We start from the raw sequence: 17,557 nt of genomic DNA on the forward strand, positions 1-17,557 counted from the left end.
ATTAAAAAAAAAGATGGATAGAGCGTCTGCCATGTAAGCAGGAGATCGTTGGTTCGAGTCCCGGTCGGGCCACATATTTTCACCTGTCCCCGCTGATGTATATCAACGCCCGTTAGCAGCTGAAGGTACTAATAAAATTTCAGTTTCGTTCTAGACGGCTACAGGTCATCAATGGTCCGAAAGAACAGACACCATATCCATACTTTTCTACCTGTCGGCGGGAGAATCTTCACCCGGCCAGTTAAAGCGGAAGCAAATTAGTACACCGTTGACAGCATCGTCTTTGGCGGCTAGCAACACTGCTGGCGGACGAATGCGATGTGCTGACGGACGTGCCGGCGCAAGCAGAAAGAGCTCCCGAGTAGCGAGTGTCATCTAGATTCGGCTGCTCGGAACTGAGAAGGTGCTGGGCAAGTGGTTGTGCCTATGTGGTGGCAGCCTCTCGTGGTATTTGCTATGTACCTCGTGAGCCCCGTACACAACATTTAGTCTCGAATCATCAGCATCATCACAACTCGTAGCACCCGAAGAAGACGACTGGGTGACTCGCCCGAATATTGTGCATAGAATGGAAACAACACCATTACTCAGGAGGACGTTATCATTAATAAAACCCAATTAACGTTCTGCCAGTCGGAATGTGGAATGTTACATACCTTAATCGGGTAGGCTAGGCTGGTTGAAAGGCATTTCAGTTACAATAATTAGACAGAGAGAGAAGAAGTGGTTTTGCACAGGGCAGGATAGCGTGGGGAGCAGCATCAGAACGATCTTCTGACAGAAAGCCCCAGCAACAGGCACTGAAAATTTCTTCAAAAAAAATGGTTCAAATGGCTCTGAGCACTATGGGACTTAACATCTGTGGTCATCAGTCCCCTAGAACTTAGAACTACTTAAACCTAACTAATCTAAGGACATCACACACAACCACGCCCACGGCAGGATTCGAACCTGCGACCGTAGCGGTCGCGCGGTTCCGGACTGAGCGCAAGGAACCGAAAATTTTTTCCACGACATAGATTCAAGCTGGTTACGAACTCCGGCGCCTCCGCACAAGTATATGTCAGCGAAATGCGTTAGGGAGGCGAGTAACGCCTTCCTTCTACTGATGGTCTGACATCAGTATATTTCTCGTATGCGTTTATTTTTTACTCTCATGTAACACACGTTGCTGCCCGATAGGATGTGATATTTCAGAAGCAAATAAATAATTAAAGAAGTGTGGTGTCATCTGGTGAGAGTGGATGTCCTTGCGCGGCACCCTGCTGACTTGTCAGAAAATCACCCACGCGGCCTCGCGTCTGCTGGCGGAAAGAAGACTATGAACCGAGAACTGTCCACACTGTTCTCGGCTTTCCAAGGTCACAACCTGGGCGTCCTCTTCGCTTCATTCAGCCCAGGTCTGGTTACGCAACCACATCTTTTCAAGTTTATTTTCTACTTCCTGTCAAGTTCTTTCCCGCCTCCGTTACTTTGATAGCTAATGAGCGTCTGTGCGGTGGCGCTCGAATCGGAGGCAAGCCGCTTCTAATCTTGATGGTGGCTGAAATCTTCTGCTACTATTTGGCCGGCAAAGGGAGAAGAGGTGTTGTCATACGTGATGTAATTTGCACCAGTGCCATGAATTAACAAACGACCCTCTCCGCTGTGTTTCGTGTGAGTGCATACGCCACTTCTAATGGTGATCCATCCGGCAGATGGGGATGTCAAGCTCGGCCTCCTTGGTGCTACACGGGAGAAGTACGCTTTGTGCCATCACAGAGTTTGACCCTCTCCACTCCTTTCATCCCTTAATACACACACGAAGCGAGGTGGCGAAGTGGATAGCGCACTGGACTCGCATCCGGGAGGACTACGGTTCAAACCCGCGTTCGGCCATCCTGCTTTAGATTTGCCTCGATTTCCCTCCATCGCTTCAGTCAAGTGCCGGGATGGTTCCTTTGAAAGGGCACGGCCGACTTCCTTCCCCATCCTTCCGTAACCCGTCCTCGCTAGTTGGTCCCCTCCCCCAAATCAACCAACCTCACTGCACAACTCCATCACTACAAGGTGCAGGCACTCGTCAGAGTCATGCTCACGACACAGACACACACTTGACATTTCACAGTTGGTCGGAGGAAGGCAACAGCAAACCACATGCACAAGGACCTTGCCTAGAACGGCGGTGCGGGATTACTGCATCCGGTCCCTGACACTCATTCCCCAAGTATGGGACTGTATGTTACTGATATGAGTGAACATCGATATCCAAAACAACGAGCCTACGCCTTGTAGAATCGTTTGTATCGCCAGTGTTCCTTTTTCTCAATCTCCCCTCACAAACTAGTCCTTCCAAAGTGTCTATTAGCAAGCACTCTCGTCTCAACTGATGTCCCATCCAGTTCTTCTTTCCTCTTATAATGTGCATTCGTCTGATGAAGAGGACGAACATTTCTGTGATATTTACTACTTTAAATACGTAAACGTGTCCACCCCCCCCCCCCCCCCCCCCCCATAGATTCGTAAACCTCCGCCGTATTCGGAGCACATTTACGCACTCCAATAGAGCCTATATAAAATTATTTTACATTCTTAAATGTAATATTGAGTTAGAAGCATAGAGGGTGGTCACAAACTTCTAGGGCTCTTAGAACGGAGTGAGTATTTTGAATAGGAACTCATGCCCGGAAACGTACCGTTTCCGTGATACATTGTTTTGAAAATTTTAAAAATTATGAAGAGAAGTCCATGTAAATGTGCCATTGTTACCCCTGTGTCGGACTGGGACGCGAAGGTAAGACGTTCAGCTATCGCTGGCTAGTGCGCTACTGACTAAGTCAGGCTGCAGGATAACTCCTGCGAATTTTGGAAGGTAGAATATTTACTGGCGGAAGTAAAGCTGTGAGGGTGGGTCGTGGACAGCTCAGTCGTTAAGAGCACTTGCCAGCGGAAGGCAAAAGGTGTCAGGTTCGAATCCTGCTCCGGCACACACTTTTAAGCTTTCAAATCAGCTCACACTACGCAGCAGAGTTCACATTAATTCTCGTCTGTTACTATAAACATATAGACTGAGCCATTACTGCACCGACAAACTTTGAGGTTGTTCAGGTATACCTTTTGAATGCTTTCGGATAAGGAACACGCGGTCTCAAAAATGGTTCAAATGGCTCTCAGCACTATGGGACTTAACTTCTGAGGTCATCAGTCCCCTAGAACTTAGAACTACTTAAACCTAAATAACCTACAGATATCACACACATCCATGCCCGAGGCAGGATTCGAACCTGCGACCGTAGCGGTCGCGCGGTTCCAGACTGAAGCGCCTAGAACCGCTCGGCCACTCCGGCCGGCACGCGGTCTCAGGCGGGTCGTTGAGAGTAATAATGTAATTATGGTTTATTCTTTTTGCTACCGCAGACACCCTTGTTTCTGCGAAAATGTCTTCAGGGCGGTGAAGAAACATGTATTGTGCAATAACCTAAGGTAAAACACGGAAACAGAGTAATGCAGCAACCCTCAGATTAAACACGTACAGCCGGCCACTGCGACCAAGCGGTTCTAGGCGCCTCAGTCCAGAGCTGCGCGACTGCTACGGTCGCAGGTTCGAATCCTGCCTCGGGCATGCATGCGTGTGATGTCCTTAGGTTAGTTAGGTTTAAGTAGTTCTAAGTCTAGGGGACTGATGACCTCAGATGTTGTCCGATAGTGCTTAGAGCCATTTAAACACGTACAATTTTATCACAAACTGTTCTGTCAGTGTACAATACAGCAAATGACAAGTACAGCTATTGTTCAAATGTCGACCACCATCGACTGTATTACGAGCCCAAGAATTCAAGAAGTTTGCTCTACTACTTCCACGACTGCGATAATGCTAGCAACCATATCCGTGCGAATACCGACGGGAGTCTCTTAAACTAGGCTCTGTACATGCCTCCAGAAGAAGTAGTTCATTGGTGTCGCATCTGGTAATTCCGTGGAACAGGATCACCGCGACTAATCCATTCTCGCCCAAACTGTACTTCAGTGTGGTTCCTAACATCGAGTGCAAAGCGTGCTGGCGTCCCACCATGGCGAAATCACATAAGGTAACGAGGTCTCAGCGACAAATGGTTCAAATGGCTCGTAACACTATGGGACTTAACATGTGAAGTCATCAGTCTCCTAGAACTTAGAACTACTTAAACCTAACTAACCTAAGGACATCACACCCATCCATGCCCGAGGCAGGATTCGAACCTGCGACCGTAGCGGTCTACATCTACATCTACATCCATACTCCGCAAGCCACCTGACGGTGTGTGGCGGAGGGTACCTTAGGTACCTCTATCGGTTCTCCCTTCTATTCCAGTCTCGTATTGTTCGTGGAAAGAAGGATTGTCGGTATGCTTCTGTGTGGGCTCTAATCTTTCTGATTTTATCCTCATGGTCTCTTCGCGAGATATACGTAGGAGGGAGCAATATACTGCTTGACTCTTCGGTGAAGGTATGTTCTCGAAACTTTAATAAAAGCCCGTACTGAGCTACTGAGTGTCTCTCCTGCAGAGTCTTCCACTGGAGTTTATCTATCACCTCCGTAACGCTTTCGCGATTACTAAATGATCCTGTAACGAAGCGCGCTGCTCTCCGTTGGATCTTCTCTATCTCTTCTATCAACCCTATCTGGTACGGATCCCACACTGGTGAGCAATATTCAAGCAGTGGGCGAACAAGCGTACTGTAACATACTTCCTTTTTTTCGGATTGCATTTCCTTAGGATTCTTCCAATGAATCTCAGTCTGGCATCTGCTTTACCGACGATCAACTTTATATGATCATTCCATTTTAAATCACTCCTAATGCCTACTCCCAACTAATTTATGGAATTAACTGCTTCCAGTTGCTGACCTGCTATACTGTAGCTAAATGATAAAGGATCTTTCTTTCTATGTATTCGCAGCACATTACACTTGTCTACATTGAGATTCAATTGCCATTCCCTGCACCATGCGTCCATTAGTTGCAGATCCTCCTGCATTTCAGTACAATTTTCCATTGTTACAACCTCTCGATACACCACAGCATCATCTGCAAAAAGCCTCAGTGAACTTCTGATGTCATCCACAAGGTCATTTATGTATATTGTGAATAGCAACGGTCCTATGACACTCGCCTGCGGCACACCTGAAATCACTCTAACTCCGGAAGACTTCTCTCCATTGAGAATGACATGCTGCGTTCTGTTATCTAGGAACTCCTCAATCCAATCACACAATTGGTCGGATAGTACATATGCTCTTACTTTGTTCATTAAACAACTGTGGGGATCCAAACTGAAGCGCCTAGAGCCGCTCGGCCACCACGGCCGGTTCTCAGTGACACATACCGTCGACATGTTCACTGTTATCTTCCGTGCCCTATGAAGTGACCAGGTAAATCTAGTGACCTAAAGTACAGGGTTATTACAAATGATTGAAGCGATTTCACAGCTCTACTATAACTTTATTATTTGAGATATTTTCACAATGCTTTGCACACACATACAAAAACTCAGAAAATTTTTTTAGGCATTCACAAATGTTCGATATGTGCCCCTTTAGTGATTCGGCAGACATCAAGCCGATAATCAAGTTCCTTCCACATTCGGCGCAGCATGTCCCCATTAATGAGTTCGAAAGCATCGTTGATGCGAGCTCGCAGTTCTGGCACGTTTCTTGGTAGAGGAGGTTTAAACACTGAATCTTTCACATAACCCCACAGAATGAAATCGCATGGTGTTAAGTCGGGAGAGCGTGGAGACCATGACATGAATTGCTGATTATGATCTCCACCACGACCGATCCATCGGTTTTCCAATTTCCTGTTTAAGAAATGCCGAACATCATGATGGAAGTGCTGTGGAGCACCATCTTGTTGAAAGATGAAGTCGGCGCTGTCGGTCTCCAGTTGTTGCATGAGCCAATTTTCCGCGGGCTACGCGTGAAACTTGCCCGCACGCGCTCATTCGTTTCTTGGCTCACTGCAGGTCGACCCGTTGATTTCCCCTTACAGAGGCATCCAGAAGCTTTAAACTGCGCATACCATCGCCGAATGGAGTTAGCAGTTGGTGGATCTTTGTTGAACTTCGTCCTGAAATGTCGTTGCACTGTTATGACTGACTGATGTGAGTGCATTTCAAGCACGACATACGCTTTCTCGGCTCCTGTCGCCATTTTGTCGCACTGCGCTCTCGAGCGCTCTGAGGGCAGAAACCTGAAGTGCGGCTTCAGCCGAACAAAACTTTATGAGTTTTTCTACGTATCTGTAGTGTGTCGTGACCATGTGTCAATGAATGGAGCTACAGTGAATTTATGAAATCGCTTCAATCATTTGTAATAGCCCTGTACTCTTGCCGGTCGGGACAGTGTGTGCGTTCTGAGGCAGAAGTGAAAAGAATAGGAGAATACAGTCATTGTAATGTACTTAACTTTGGTACAAAATATTCCTCGGCGAAATCCCTATACAAGTACTTGGCAAAGCCGGGATAAGTTTTCGTAATGTAGAAATAAATATAAGTGTTGAGGCCAGAGAAAGTTTCGACCGGACTATGACGATGCTTGACCGCTGCTGACTGGAGTTACTCGACAACTGGACAAGGACTGGGCTATAGTTGCAGTCGGGCCGCCTCTTATCCACGCGATCCGTGGCGCCTCTGCTCAGGGGGCGTGGCACTCGTGAGGTCAACGATTGGGCGGCGTCGGTCGCTGTTGCTGCCGCTGTCGGATAACAGCGGAACCTCTAGTGCTAACCTCTTTACACGGTACGACTTCCCCCTGAATGGTATCGTCGGCTATGATACCACTTAGTACAGATACAAAGAAATTCGAAATTTGTGGTAAGGTCTTGTGGAGCCAAACTGCTGAGGTCATCGGTCCCTAAGCGTACACACTACATACACTAAGCCGGCCGCGGTGGTCTAGCGGTTCTGGCGCTGCAGTCCGGAACCGCGGGACTGCTACGGTCGCAGGTTCGAATCCTGCCTCGGGCATGGGTGTGTGTGCTGTCCTTAGGTTAGTTAGGTTTAAGTAGTTCTAAGTTCTAGGGGACTTATGACCTAAGATGTTGAGTCCCATAGTGCTCAGAGCCATTTGAACCATTTTCGAACATACACTAATTTACGGACAACACACACACACACACCCATGCCCGAGGGAGGACTCGAACCTCCGACGGAGGGAGCCGCGCGGACCGTGACAAGGCGCCTCAGACCGCTCGGCAGATACAAAGTTAATTGCTGCAAAACAAAACAAATGAATTGGGAGTACACTGTAACGAGCCACACAAGAGTGTGGGTCCTCTGAAACGTCCCCTTAGAAAAATTTATGAATGACTGTGCTGATAAACCTCTTACATTATTTAATTTACAAACAGCTGAGCAGAACTGAACGTACTCTGGCATTCCTCTCTTTACTTATTCTGATCAACACTAAACTGACACACAATATTTTTAGCGCAACGCAATCTGAGTTTCAATAATCCCTACAAAAGAGTGGCCCTGACTAACATTAACCTATACCTTTCACGAATCACTTACCTCCAAAAATCTTCGTTACTCGAACTACTGCAATACAGCGAGCGCCAATACTGACAGCTTAATAAAAGATTCTAACTACTGAAGGCACTAACTAAGGCATAGTTAGCTAACGAAAGATTTCGATAGAAACAAACAATGTATTTACCTTAATAGTGTTCAAAAGTCATAATATTTATATCAGTTCATGACATTGAGTCCTACAAATTTACTGTCTCTGATGGACACACGTCCAGATCATACGCTCTCAAAACTCTGCCATCTCTCTCCCCACATCCACCACTGCTGGCGGCTCACCTCCAACTGCGCAACGCTACGCGGTGTTAACATCAAGCTGCCCAACACTACAATAGCAAACAACAACGCAAACCAGCCACAGACTGCACACATCACGGCCAGTGATTTTCATACACAGCGCTACGTGGCGTTACCAATAAAAAAAACCTAAACAGCCTACTTACACTCTCTACCGTAACACTAACAAGTTATTCCTGAACCACCTCTGCAAGTTTGTCGGTGGATTTCCGACTCACCATGTATATAAATGATCTAGTGGATAATGTAGGAAGATGAAATAGGCTGTTCACAGGCGGTACGGTAGTCTATAAGAAGGCAGCAACGCCAGAAGACTGTAGCGAACTGCAGGAAGACATGCAGAAAACCGATAGTTGGTGCAGCAACCGGCAGTTGACCCGGAACATAAATAAATGCAACAAAGTTCACATAAATAGGCTACACAGGGCCGAGCGGAGACAGTGTGAAGGCAGATAGCTGTTGGAAACCTGTGAAGCGTCTTCGACGCTAGTAAAACAGTCATTGTTTTACACTGTTTACAAGTCGTCGCTATTTGACACCAGACTCGGCTGTTGCTCATTCAGCTGCTTGTTGGATTCTAGCTGACCTCTTTCGAATCACCTCAACGCCTGCATGCACAGGAGAAGATGGCCTTCATCTCACAGACGTCACTGGATGCGGATATGGAGGGGCATGTGATCAGCACACCGCTCTCCCGGCCGATGTCAGTGTACGAGATCGGAGCTGCTGCTTCTCAGTCAAGTACCTCTTCAGTTTGCCTCACAAGGGCTGAGTGCACCTCGCTTGCCAACAGCGATCGGCAGACCGGATGGTCACCCATCCAATTGCTAGCCCAGCCCGACAGCGCTTAACTTCGGTGATCTGACGGGAACCGGTGTTACCACTGCGGCAAGGCCGTTGACTTATAATATGGCACACTGATGTGCAAAACTTACGGACGAAAGTAATTTTCACGCGATGTGTCACTGCCAAGAAACATAGTTCGGTGAAACGTAGATTATACATGCAAAGAAGTTTTGTACAAAGATAACTGAAATGTATACGGTGATGAATATAAATTACACTTTTATTCAAAGACAATAATTACACTGAAGTCTTGGTCCCCTGACACTATAAATGGCGGGTCCTGGTTCTTTATAGGATGTGTGATCGCCACGTACGGCAGTGGATTCTCTGCAGCGTGTTGCCATGGTGGCCACGAAGTTGGTAAGGAGTTGTTGTGGTAAGACGTTCCATCCCTCCACCAAGGCTGTTAACAACTGCTGAATGATCGTTAGTGGATTTGGACGTGCTGGAATACGTCTCCCCAACGCACTGCACACGAGTTCGATGGGATTTAAATCGGTGTAACGTGCAGGGCAGTCCATTCCCCGCATATCCTCTCACTGCAAGGGCTACTCCACCTCCGCAGTTCGATGCGCTCGCTCATTATCATCCATAAAAATGAAGTCATGGCCAAATGTACCCTTGAAAAGCTGCACGTGGAAAAATACACTCCTGGAAATGGAAAAAAGAACACATTGACACCGGTGTGTCAGACCCACCATACTTGCTCCGGACACTGCGAGAGGGCTGTACAAGCAATGATCACACGCACGGCACAGCGGACACACCAGGAACCGTGGTGTTGGCCGTCGAATGGCGCTAGCTGCGCAGCATTTGTGCACCGCCGCCGTCAGTGTCAGCCAGTTTGCCGTGGCATACGGAGCTCCATCGCAGTCTTTAACACTGGTAGCATGCCGTGACAGCGTGACGTGAACCGTATGTGGAGTTGACGGACTTTGAGCGAGGGCGTATAGTGGGCATGCGGGAGGCCGGGTGGACTTACCGCCGAATTGCTCAACACGTGGGGCGTCAGGTCTCCACAGTACATCGATGTTGTCGCCAGTGGTCGGCGGAAGGTGCACGTGCCCGTCGACCTGGGACCGGACCGCAGCGACGCACGGATGCACGCCAAGACCGTAGGATCCTACGCAGTGCCGTAGGGGACCGCACCGCCACTTCCCAGCAAATTAGGGACACTGTTGCTCCTGGGGTATTGGCGAGGACCATTCGCAACCGTATCCATGAAGCTGGGCTACGGTCCCGCACACCGTTAGGCCGTCTTCCGCTCACGCCCCAACATCGTGCAGCCCGCCTCCAGTGGTGTCGCGACAGGCGTGAATGGAGGGACGAATGGAGACGTGTCGTCTCCAGCGATGAGAGTCGCTTCTGCCTTGGTGCCAATGATGGTCGTATGCGTGTTTGGCGCCGTGCAGGTGAGCGCCACAATCAGGACTGCATACGACCGAGGCACACAGGGCCAACACCCCGCATCATGGTGTGGGGAGCGATCTCCTACACTGGCCGTACACCACTGGTGATCGTCGAGGGGACACTGAATAGTGCACGGTAAATCCAAACCGTCATCGAACCCATCGTTCTACCATTCCTAGACCGGCAAGGGAACTTGCTGTTCCAACAGGACAATGCACGTCCGCATGTATCCCGTGCCACCCAACGTGCTCTATAAGGTGTAAGTCAACTACCCTGGCCAGCAAGATCTCCGGATCTGTCCCCCATTGAGCATGTTTGGGACTGGATGAAGCGTCGTCTCACGCGGTCTGCACGTCCAGCACGAACGCAGGTCCAACTGAGGCGCCAGGTGGAGATGGCATGACAAGCCGTTCCACAGGACTACATCCAGCATCTCTACGATCGTCTCCATGGGAGAATAGCAGCCTGAATTGCTGCGAAAGGTGGATATACACTGTACTAGTGCCGACATTGTGCATGCTCTGTTGCCTGTGTCTATGTGCCTGTGGTTCTGTCAGTGTGATCATGTGATGTATCTGACGCCAGGAATGTGTCAATAAAGTTTCCCCTTCCTGGGACAATGAATTCACGGTGTTCTTATTTCAATTTCCAGGAGTATATTATAGTATCACAGTAACTGCTGAGTTTACTGTATCTGGAGCCGAGCGACCGCTACGGTCGCAGATTCGAAACCTGCCTCGGGCATGGATGTGTGTGATGTCCTTAGGTTAGTTAGGTTTAATTAGTTCTAAGTTCTAGGCGACTGATGACCTCAGAAGTTAAGTCGCATAGTGCTCAGAGCCATTTGAACCAGTTTACTGTAATCAGAAATTTGAAAGTCAGTACGCTCGTGCATCATTATGCTTCTCCACACCATAACACCTGGACATCCAAAACGATCTCGTTTGACAATGTTTGTGATCGCATTACGCGTTCCTACCTTTCGATGTGTGAGGAAACGTTCAGAATAACCGCTCAGACTGAGTCTGCACTCAACCGAGAACAGTATGCAACCCTACTATTCGCTGGTGCCATCGCTAACGTTGGTGCCGATGTGCAGGTGTCAACGGAACACAATTTACTGTCGTCCGGAAAAGAGACCACCCCCATGCCGCCACCCTGCCACTGTGGAGTGTGACATTGAGTGCACTGCACTTTTGAGAAATGCCGTTTCCATTGTACCCGCTGTTTGACTTGAGCCCCTTTTTGCCAGTTGCACGATATAGCGTTCATTTTCCGATGTATAAGACCATTATCGACGACCTCCTCATCTTGAGACAGCAGTGCCTATGATTAGGAACGCTCCCCATGCAAGTGAAACAATGCTGTGAACAATACGACTTACATAAACGATCTGGTTGATGGTATTGACAGCGGCCTTACACTGTTTGCCGATGATGCTGTAGTCTACAGGAAAGTAGTATCACACGAAAGTTGTGAACAAATCAATGAGGATTTGCAGAAAATAAATGCGTGATGTAATGACTGGCAGTTATCTCTCAATATTAGTAAGTGTAACCTATTGCGTGTAACAAGGCGAAAATCCCCATTAATTTATGAGTACAAAATAAATGCCCAGTCTTTGGAAACGGTAACGTCCGTCAAGTATCTGGATGTGACTATTCGAAATGATCTCAAATGGAATGATAAGATTACACAAGCAACGGGTAAGGCGAACTCTAGATTGCGGTTTGTTGGTAGAATCCTGAAGCGATGCAGTCCTTCAACAACGGAAATACCTTACAATACGTTAGTTCGTCCAGTCTTGGAGTATTGTTCTTCTGTATGGGACCCTTACCAGTTGGGTCTGATTCAAGAGATTGAGAAGGTCCAAAGAAGAGCGGCAAGATTCGTGACTGGTACATTTAGCCATCGCGAGAGCGTTACAAATCTCATAGTAAGTTTGAAGTGGGACACACTTGCAGACAGACTGCGCGCTAAACAGAAGGGGCTGCTCACTAAATTCCGAAATCCGATCTTCACCGAGGATGTAGAGCATGTCCAGAATGAGATTTTCACTCTGCAGCGGAGTGTGCGCTGATATGAAACTTCCTGGTAGATTAAAACTGTATGCCGGACCGAGACTCGAACTCATGTAGAGCATATATTATTACCACCAACTTTCAAATCACGCAATGATCATCATTGAAAGATAAGGGAAATAAGAGCTCGTACTGAGGCGTTTAAACAGTCGTTTTTCCCTCGCGCGATACGCGAGTGGAACAGTGAGGGGGGGGGGGGATATGTCTTTGGCGCGAATTGTGTCCTCCGCCACACACCGCTTGGTGGCTAGCGGAGTATACAGGATGAGTCACCTAACGCTACTGCTGGACATATTTCGTGAATCACATCAAATACTGACGAATCGATTCCACAGACCGAACGTGAGGAGAGGGGCTAGTGTAATTGGTTAATACAAACCATACAAAAATGCACGGAAGTATGTTTTTTAACACAAACCTACGTTTTTTTAAATGGAACCCCGTTATTTTTGTTAGCACATCTGAACATATAAACAAACACGTAATCAGTGCCGTTTGTTGCATTGTAAAATGTTAATTACATCCGGAGATATTGTAACCTAAAGTTGACGCTTGAGTACCACTTCTCCGCTGTTCGATCGTGTGTATCGGAGAGCACCGAATTACGTAGGGATCCAAAGGGAACGGTGATGGACCTTAGGTACAGAAAAGACTGGTTCGAATGGTTCGAATGGCTCTGAGCACTATGGGACTCAACTGCTGTGGTCATAAGTCCCCTAGAACTTAGAACTACTTAAACCTAACTAACCTAAAGACAGCACACAACACCCAGCCATCACGAGGCAGAGAAAATCCCTGACCCCGCCGGGAATCGAACCCGGGAACCCGGAAAAGACTGGAACAGCACATTACGTCCACATACTAACACCTTTTTATTGGTGTTTTTCACTGACGCACATGTACATTACCATGAGGGGTGAGGTACACGTACACACGTGGTTTCCGTTTTCAATTACGGAGTGGAATAGAGTGTGTCCCGACATGTCAGGCCAATAGATGTTCAATGTGGTGGCCATCATTTGCTGCACACAATTTCAATCTCTGGCGTAATGAATGTCGTACACGCCGCAGTACATCTGGTGTAATGTCGCCGCAGGTTGCCACAATACGTTGTTTCATATCCTCTGGGGTTGTAGGCACATCACGGTACACATTCTCCTTTAACGTACCCCACAGAAAGAAGTCCAGAGGTGTAAGATCAGGAGAAGGGGCTGGCCAATTTATGCGTCCTCCACGTCCTATGAAACGCCCGTCGAACGTGTACCTCACCCCTCATGGCAATGTACATAAGCGTCAATGAAAAAGACCAATAAAAAGGTGTTAGCATGTGGACGTAATGTGCTGTTCCAGTCTCTTCTATACCTAAGGTCGATCACCGTTCCCTTTGGATCCCTACGCAATTCGGTGCTCTCCGATACACACAATCGAACAGCGGAGGAGTGGTACTCAAGCGTCAACTTTAGGTTACAATATCTCCGGATGTAATTAACATTTTACAATGCAACAAACGGCACTGATTACGTATTTATTTATATGTCCAGATGTGCTAACAAAACTAACGGGGTTCCATTTAAAAAAACGTAGGTTTGTGTTAAAAAACATACTTCCGTGCATTTTTGTATGGTTTGTATTAACCAATTACACTAGCCCCTCTCCTCACGTTCGGTCTGTGGAATCGATTCGTCAGTATTTGATGTGGTTTACGAAATATATCCAGCGGTAATGTTAGGGGACTCACCCTGTATATGTAGATGCAGATACCCATCCACTGTGCTACACTCGTCACCCTTCTTCCTTCTTTCCATGCCCCTGTGATTCTACTCGGTGTGAAGTCAACCGAATGTTGTCTCCAAGCCACGTTGCAATGAAAAACACCACCGCATTGCAACGTAAATGGTCACTGATTAACACACACTACGTTTTCCTGTTCGTCCAACTGCCTCGTGTTGTTGGGCCAGTGCCATTTGGCGCTATCGTCACTCTGACCTCACGCCATGTGACGCACTATTTTGTATGCACGACCGCGACACCTCCGGTAACATGTCCCTGCACATTCATTGATTTCCAGCTACTATTTAATAATTCTAAGACAAAAAAGAGAAACACTCTATGAAGCAATTATCCGATTGGGTCGCAAATAGGCAGATGTGATGTACATGTAAAGACAAACAAATGATTATAATTTCAGAAAAATTAGATGATTTGCTCAAGAGAAAGTGCTTCAGAAATTGAGCAAGTCAATACCGCATTGGTCCGTTTCTGGCCCTTATGCGATCAATTATTCGGCTTGGCCTTGATTGAGAGATTGTTGGATGTCAAAGTGATGGATACCATGCCAAATTCTGTCCAATTCGTGCGTTAGATCGTCAAAATCCGGAGCTGGTTGAAGGGCCCTGCCCGTAATGCTCCAGAAGTTCTCAATTCGGGACATATCCGGCACTCTTGCTGGTCGAGGTAGGGTTGTACGATTTAGCAATCACGAAGGCAAGCAGTAGAATCTCTCACCGTATGCAATCGGGCGTTATCTTGCTGAAATTTAAGTCCATATGGCTTGCCATCAAGGGCAATAAGATGGACGTAGAATATCGTCGACTTAACCGCTGTGCGGTAAGGGTGCTGTGGACGACAACCAAAGCGGTCCTGCCGGCCAGTGTGACCGAGCAGTTCTAGGCGCTTCAGTCTAGAACCGCGTGACCGCTACGGTAGCACGTTCGAATCCTGCCTCGGGCATGGATGGGTGTGATGTCCTTAGGTTAGTTAGGTATAAGCAGTCCTAGGGGACTGATGACCTCAGATGTTGTCCCATAATGCTCAGAACCATTTGAACCATTTTTGAAAGCGGTCCTGCTACGAAACGAAATGCCCCCATCAGACCAAGAGCCCTGGTTGTTGGGTCGTATGGTGGGCGACAGTCAGCTTGGTATTCCGCCGCTGTCTGGGGCGTCGCCTGACATGTCTTCGGCCTGGAATCGCATTGACGGAATAGAACTGTCCTTAGTGATCAGTCTTGCTTGGAATTGACTCCCAACGACCAGCGATGACCACGGCACCCATACAGTACAGCGGTACGTCCCGTTTCGTAGTTCTTCATTGAACGACACCTTGGCTTTACATTTCAACAATATAATGCCCGCCCGCTACCGTCGAAAGTTTCCACTGCTTAACTTCGTGCTTGCCGAACCCTACCTAGGCTAGCGAGATCACCAAATTTCTCCCCAAATGAGGACGTCTGCAGCACTTTGGGCAGAGCTCTTCAACCAGCTCTAGATCTTGATAATCTAACGCGCCACTTGGACAGAATTTGGCACAATATCCCTCAGATGGACATCAACAACCCTGTCAACCATGCTAATCCGAATAACTGCTTGCCTTAGGGCCAGAGGTGAACCAAAACGTTACAGACTTTCTGAAGGTCTTTCTCTTGAACAAATCATTCTGGTTTTCTGAAACTGTAATCATTTGTTTCTCTCTGCATGTACGTCACATTTACCGATTTCCGTATCTTTCCGATACTTTATCTATCTCGTCCTAAAGTTTTGCAGAGGGGTGTACATCTATCGGGGCAACTGTGTCTAAGATCCTTTAAGTACGAGCTGCCTCTATTATTGAGGTATCGATACGGTGTCAAATGTAGGTATTATTGCTCCAGTTGTTCAGTGGCAGGTGTCCCGGCGGAGGCGCTGACGGCGTGTTGTTGCGGTGTTGTGTTGCAGTGGGCTGCGTTCGCTGCAGGGCGGCGCCTGGGACGGCGACCGCCGGCGCTTCTGGTGGTTCTCCGCCTACGCGTGGGGCGGCGCCGCCCTCGTCTGCGCGGCCACCGCTGCCGTCGAGTTCTCAGATTCCGTGCCCAAGGGCGCCAAGCTGAAACCAGACTTCGGGGCCGTGCGCTGCTGGTTCAGGGGTGAGTCCGTACATCCTCATCCGCACCTATACTCCGCAAACAACTGTGAAGTGCATGGCAGTGGGGACTTCCCATAGTATCAGTTATTAGGGTTTCCTCCTGTTCCATTCACGTATGGAGCACAGAAATGACAGTTTAACCGTCTTTATGCATGCTGTAATTAAAATAATCTTGTCCTCACGATTCCTACAGGAGTAATTTGTCGTAGAACAGTGCTTCCCAGCCTCTTTGAGTCCGTTACCCCAGAGTGCAATCAGATATTAGCCGCTACTCCCCGTTCACCCTACAGTCACGAACATTAGCACATAAGTAAACTTCATAATTATAAACAATTTTCTTTGAGTACTTTCATTTTTATGATGACCAAAGATGCGTGATATTTAACTTTCACAAGTGTTTTATTACATTTCGATCTCATTAGTCAATAAGACAATTGATACTGTTTATTTCAAACAATCTGTATTGTTATAGCTGATGAAGCAGTTCTCAGTGCATCACGAGCGCTAAAGAGAACTCCTTTTCATGAAAGAAGGCCAACTATCCACATTGAGAGAAGATACTTATTACAAAACATACTTCCTCTGCACCACCAGTTCACCCTAAAGACACTTTCTTCACACGCACACCCCACCTAAAATAAACCAAATTAAAACGTGTGCACTATACTTAGGCCTACTGTTTTTCAGTCACTTGATTTTTGGACTTCTTATTTCTCAGCTGGCTGAAATTTATAATAATATCAATAATAATAATGCAGTATAGGCTCTACAGCAATGTAGTAGCCATTATATGGTAACTGTTGTGCAATCGATTACTTCGTTTATTATTGCTAGGAGAATCATGAAGCACTTTCTAAACTATAGCGGGAATTACAAACAATTTACGGAAGACACTTTTATGAGATATTTAAGCTTATGTGATGCATATGTCTAAGTTTACTGTCATAGAAGCATCGTGCAAAGTATGTCTGTAGTGGACGACGTTCGTTCATTCGTTCCACAGGCTATAATCTCCATCACTTTATCTCACAAGTTATCCCAAGTTACTAAAAACTCATGTATTCAGTATTACAATCTCAAGAAATAGTAATAACAGTAACGATCTTTTAAAAATAATTTAGTTTAGTGACCATAACACAGTTGTACACTTATGTTTTCACCCCTGAGTTGGTAATTATTCCCGGATGGAAACACTGTTCTAGAATCGTCATTTAAAGCCGGTACTAGGAATTTTCAAATTACGCTTTCTCGGAATAGTTTACCTCTATTTTCAGGTGCTTTCCAGTTCAGTTTCTTCAGCATCTCTGTGATACTCTCTCGCAGATCGAACTAATCTGTGTCCATTCGTGCTGTTCTTCTCTGTGCACGTTCAGTATTTCCTGTTAGTCCTAGTTTGCAAGGATCACAAGCATTTGAAAAGTTTTCTAGGCTGAATACCACGAATGATTAGTAAGCAACCTTCTTTGTCCACTGATT

General features: G+C 47.0%; 1 protein-coding gene and 1 pseudogene across 2 annotated transcripts in view; one reads left to right on the forward strand and one right to left on the reverse strand.

Moving 5' to 3' along the window:
- The window catches only part of LOC126100632 (probable G-protein coupled receptor Mth-like 1), a 406,527-nt gene that overhangs the window by 327,559 nt on the left and 61,411 nt on the right, over positions 1-17,557 (forward strand). For both annotated transcript variants that reach the window (XM_049911258.1, XM_049911259.1), the window contains exon 7: positions 15,895-16,082. In XM_049911258.1, coding sequence (XP_049767215.1) covers positions 15,895-16,082 — 188 coding nt within the window. The remainder of the gene's footprint in view (positions 1-15,894; positions 16,083-17,557) is intronic.
- Positions 8,629-8,746, reverse strand: LOC126102182 (5S ribosomal RNA; annotated as a pseudogene).

Source organism: Schistocerca cancellata, chromosome 9, assembly GCF_023864275.1.
Source record: "Schistocerca cancellata isolate TAMUIC-IGC-003103 chromosome 9, iqSchCanc2.1, whole genome shotgun sequence".
Taxonomy (NCBI): domain Eukaryota; kingdom Metazoa; phylum Arthropoda; class Insecta; order Orthoptera; family Acrididae; genus Schistocerca; species Schistocerca cancellata.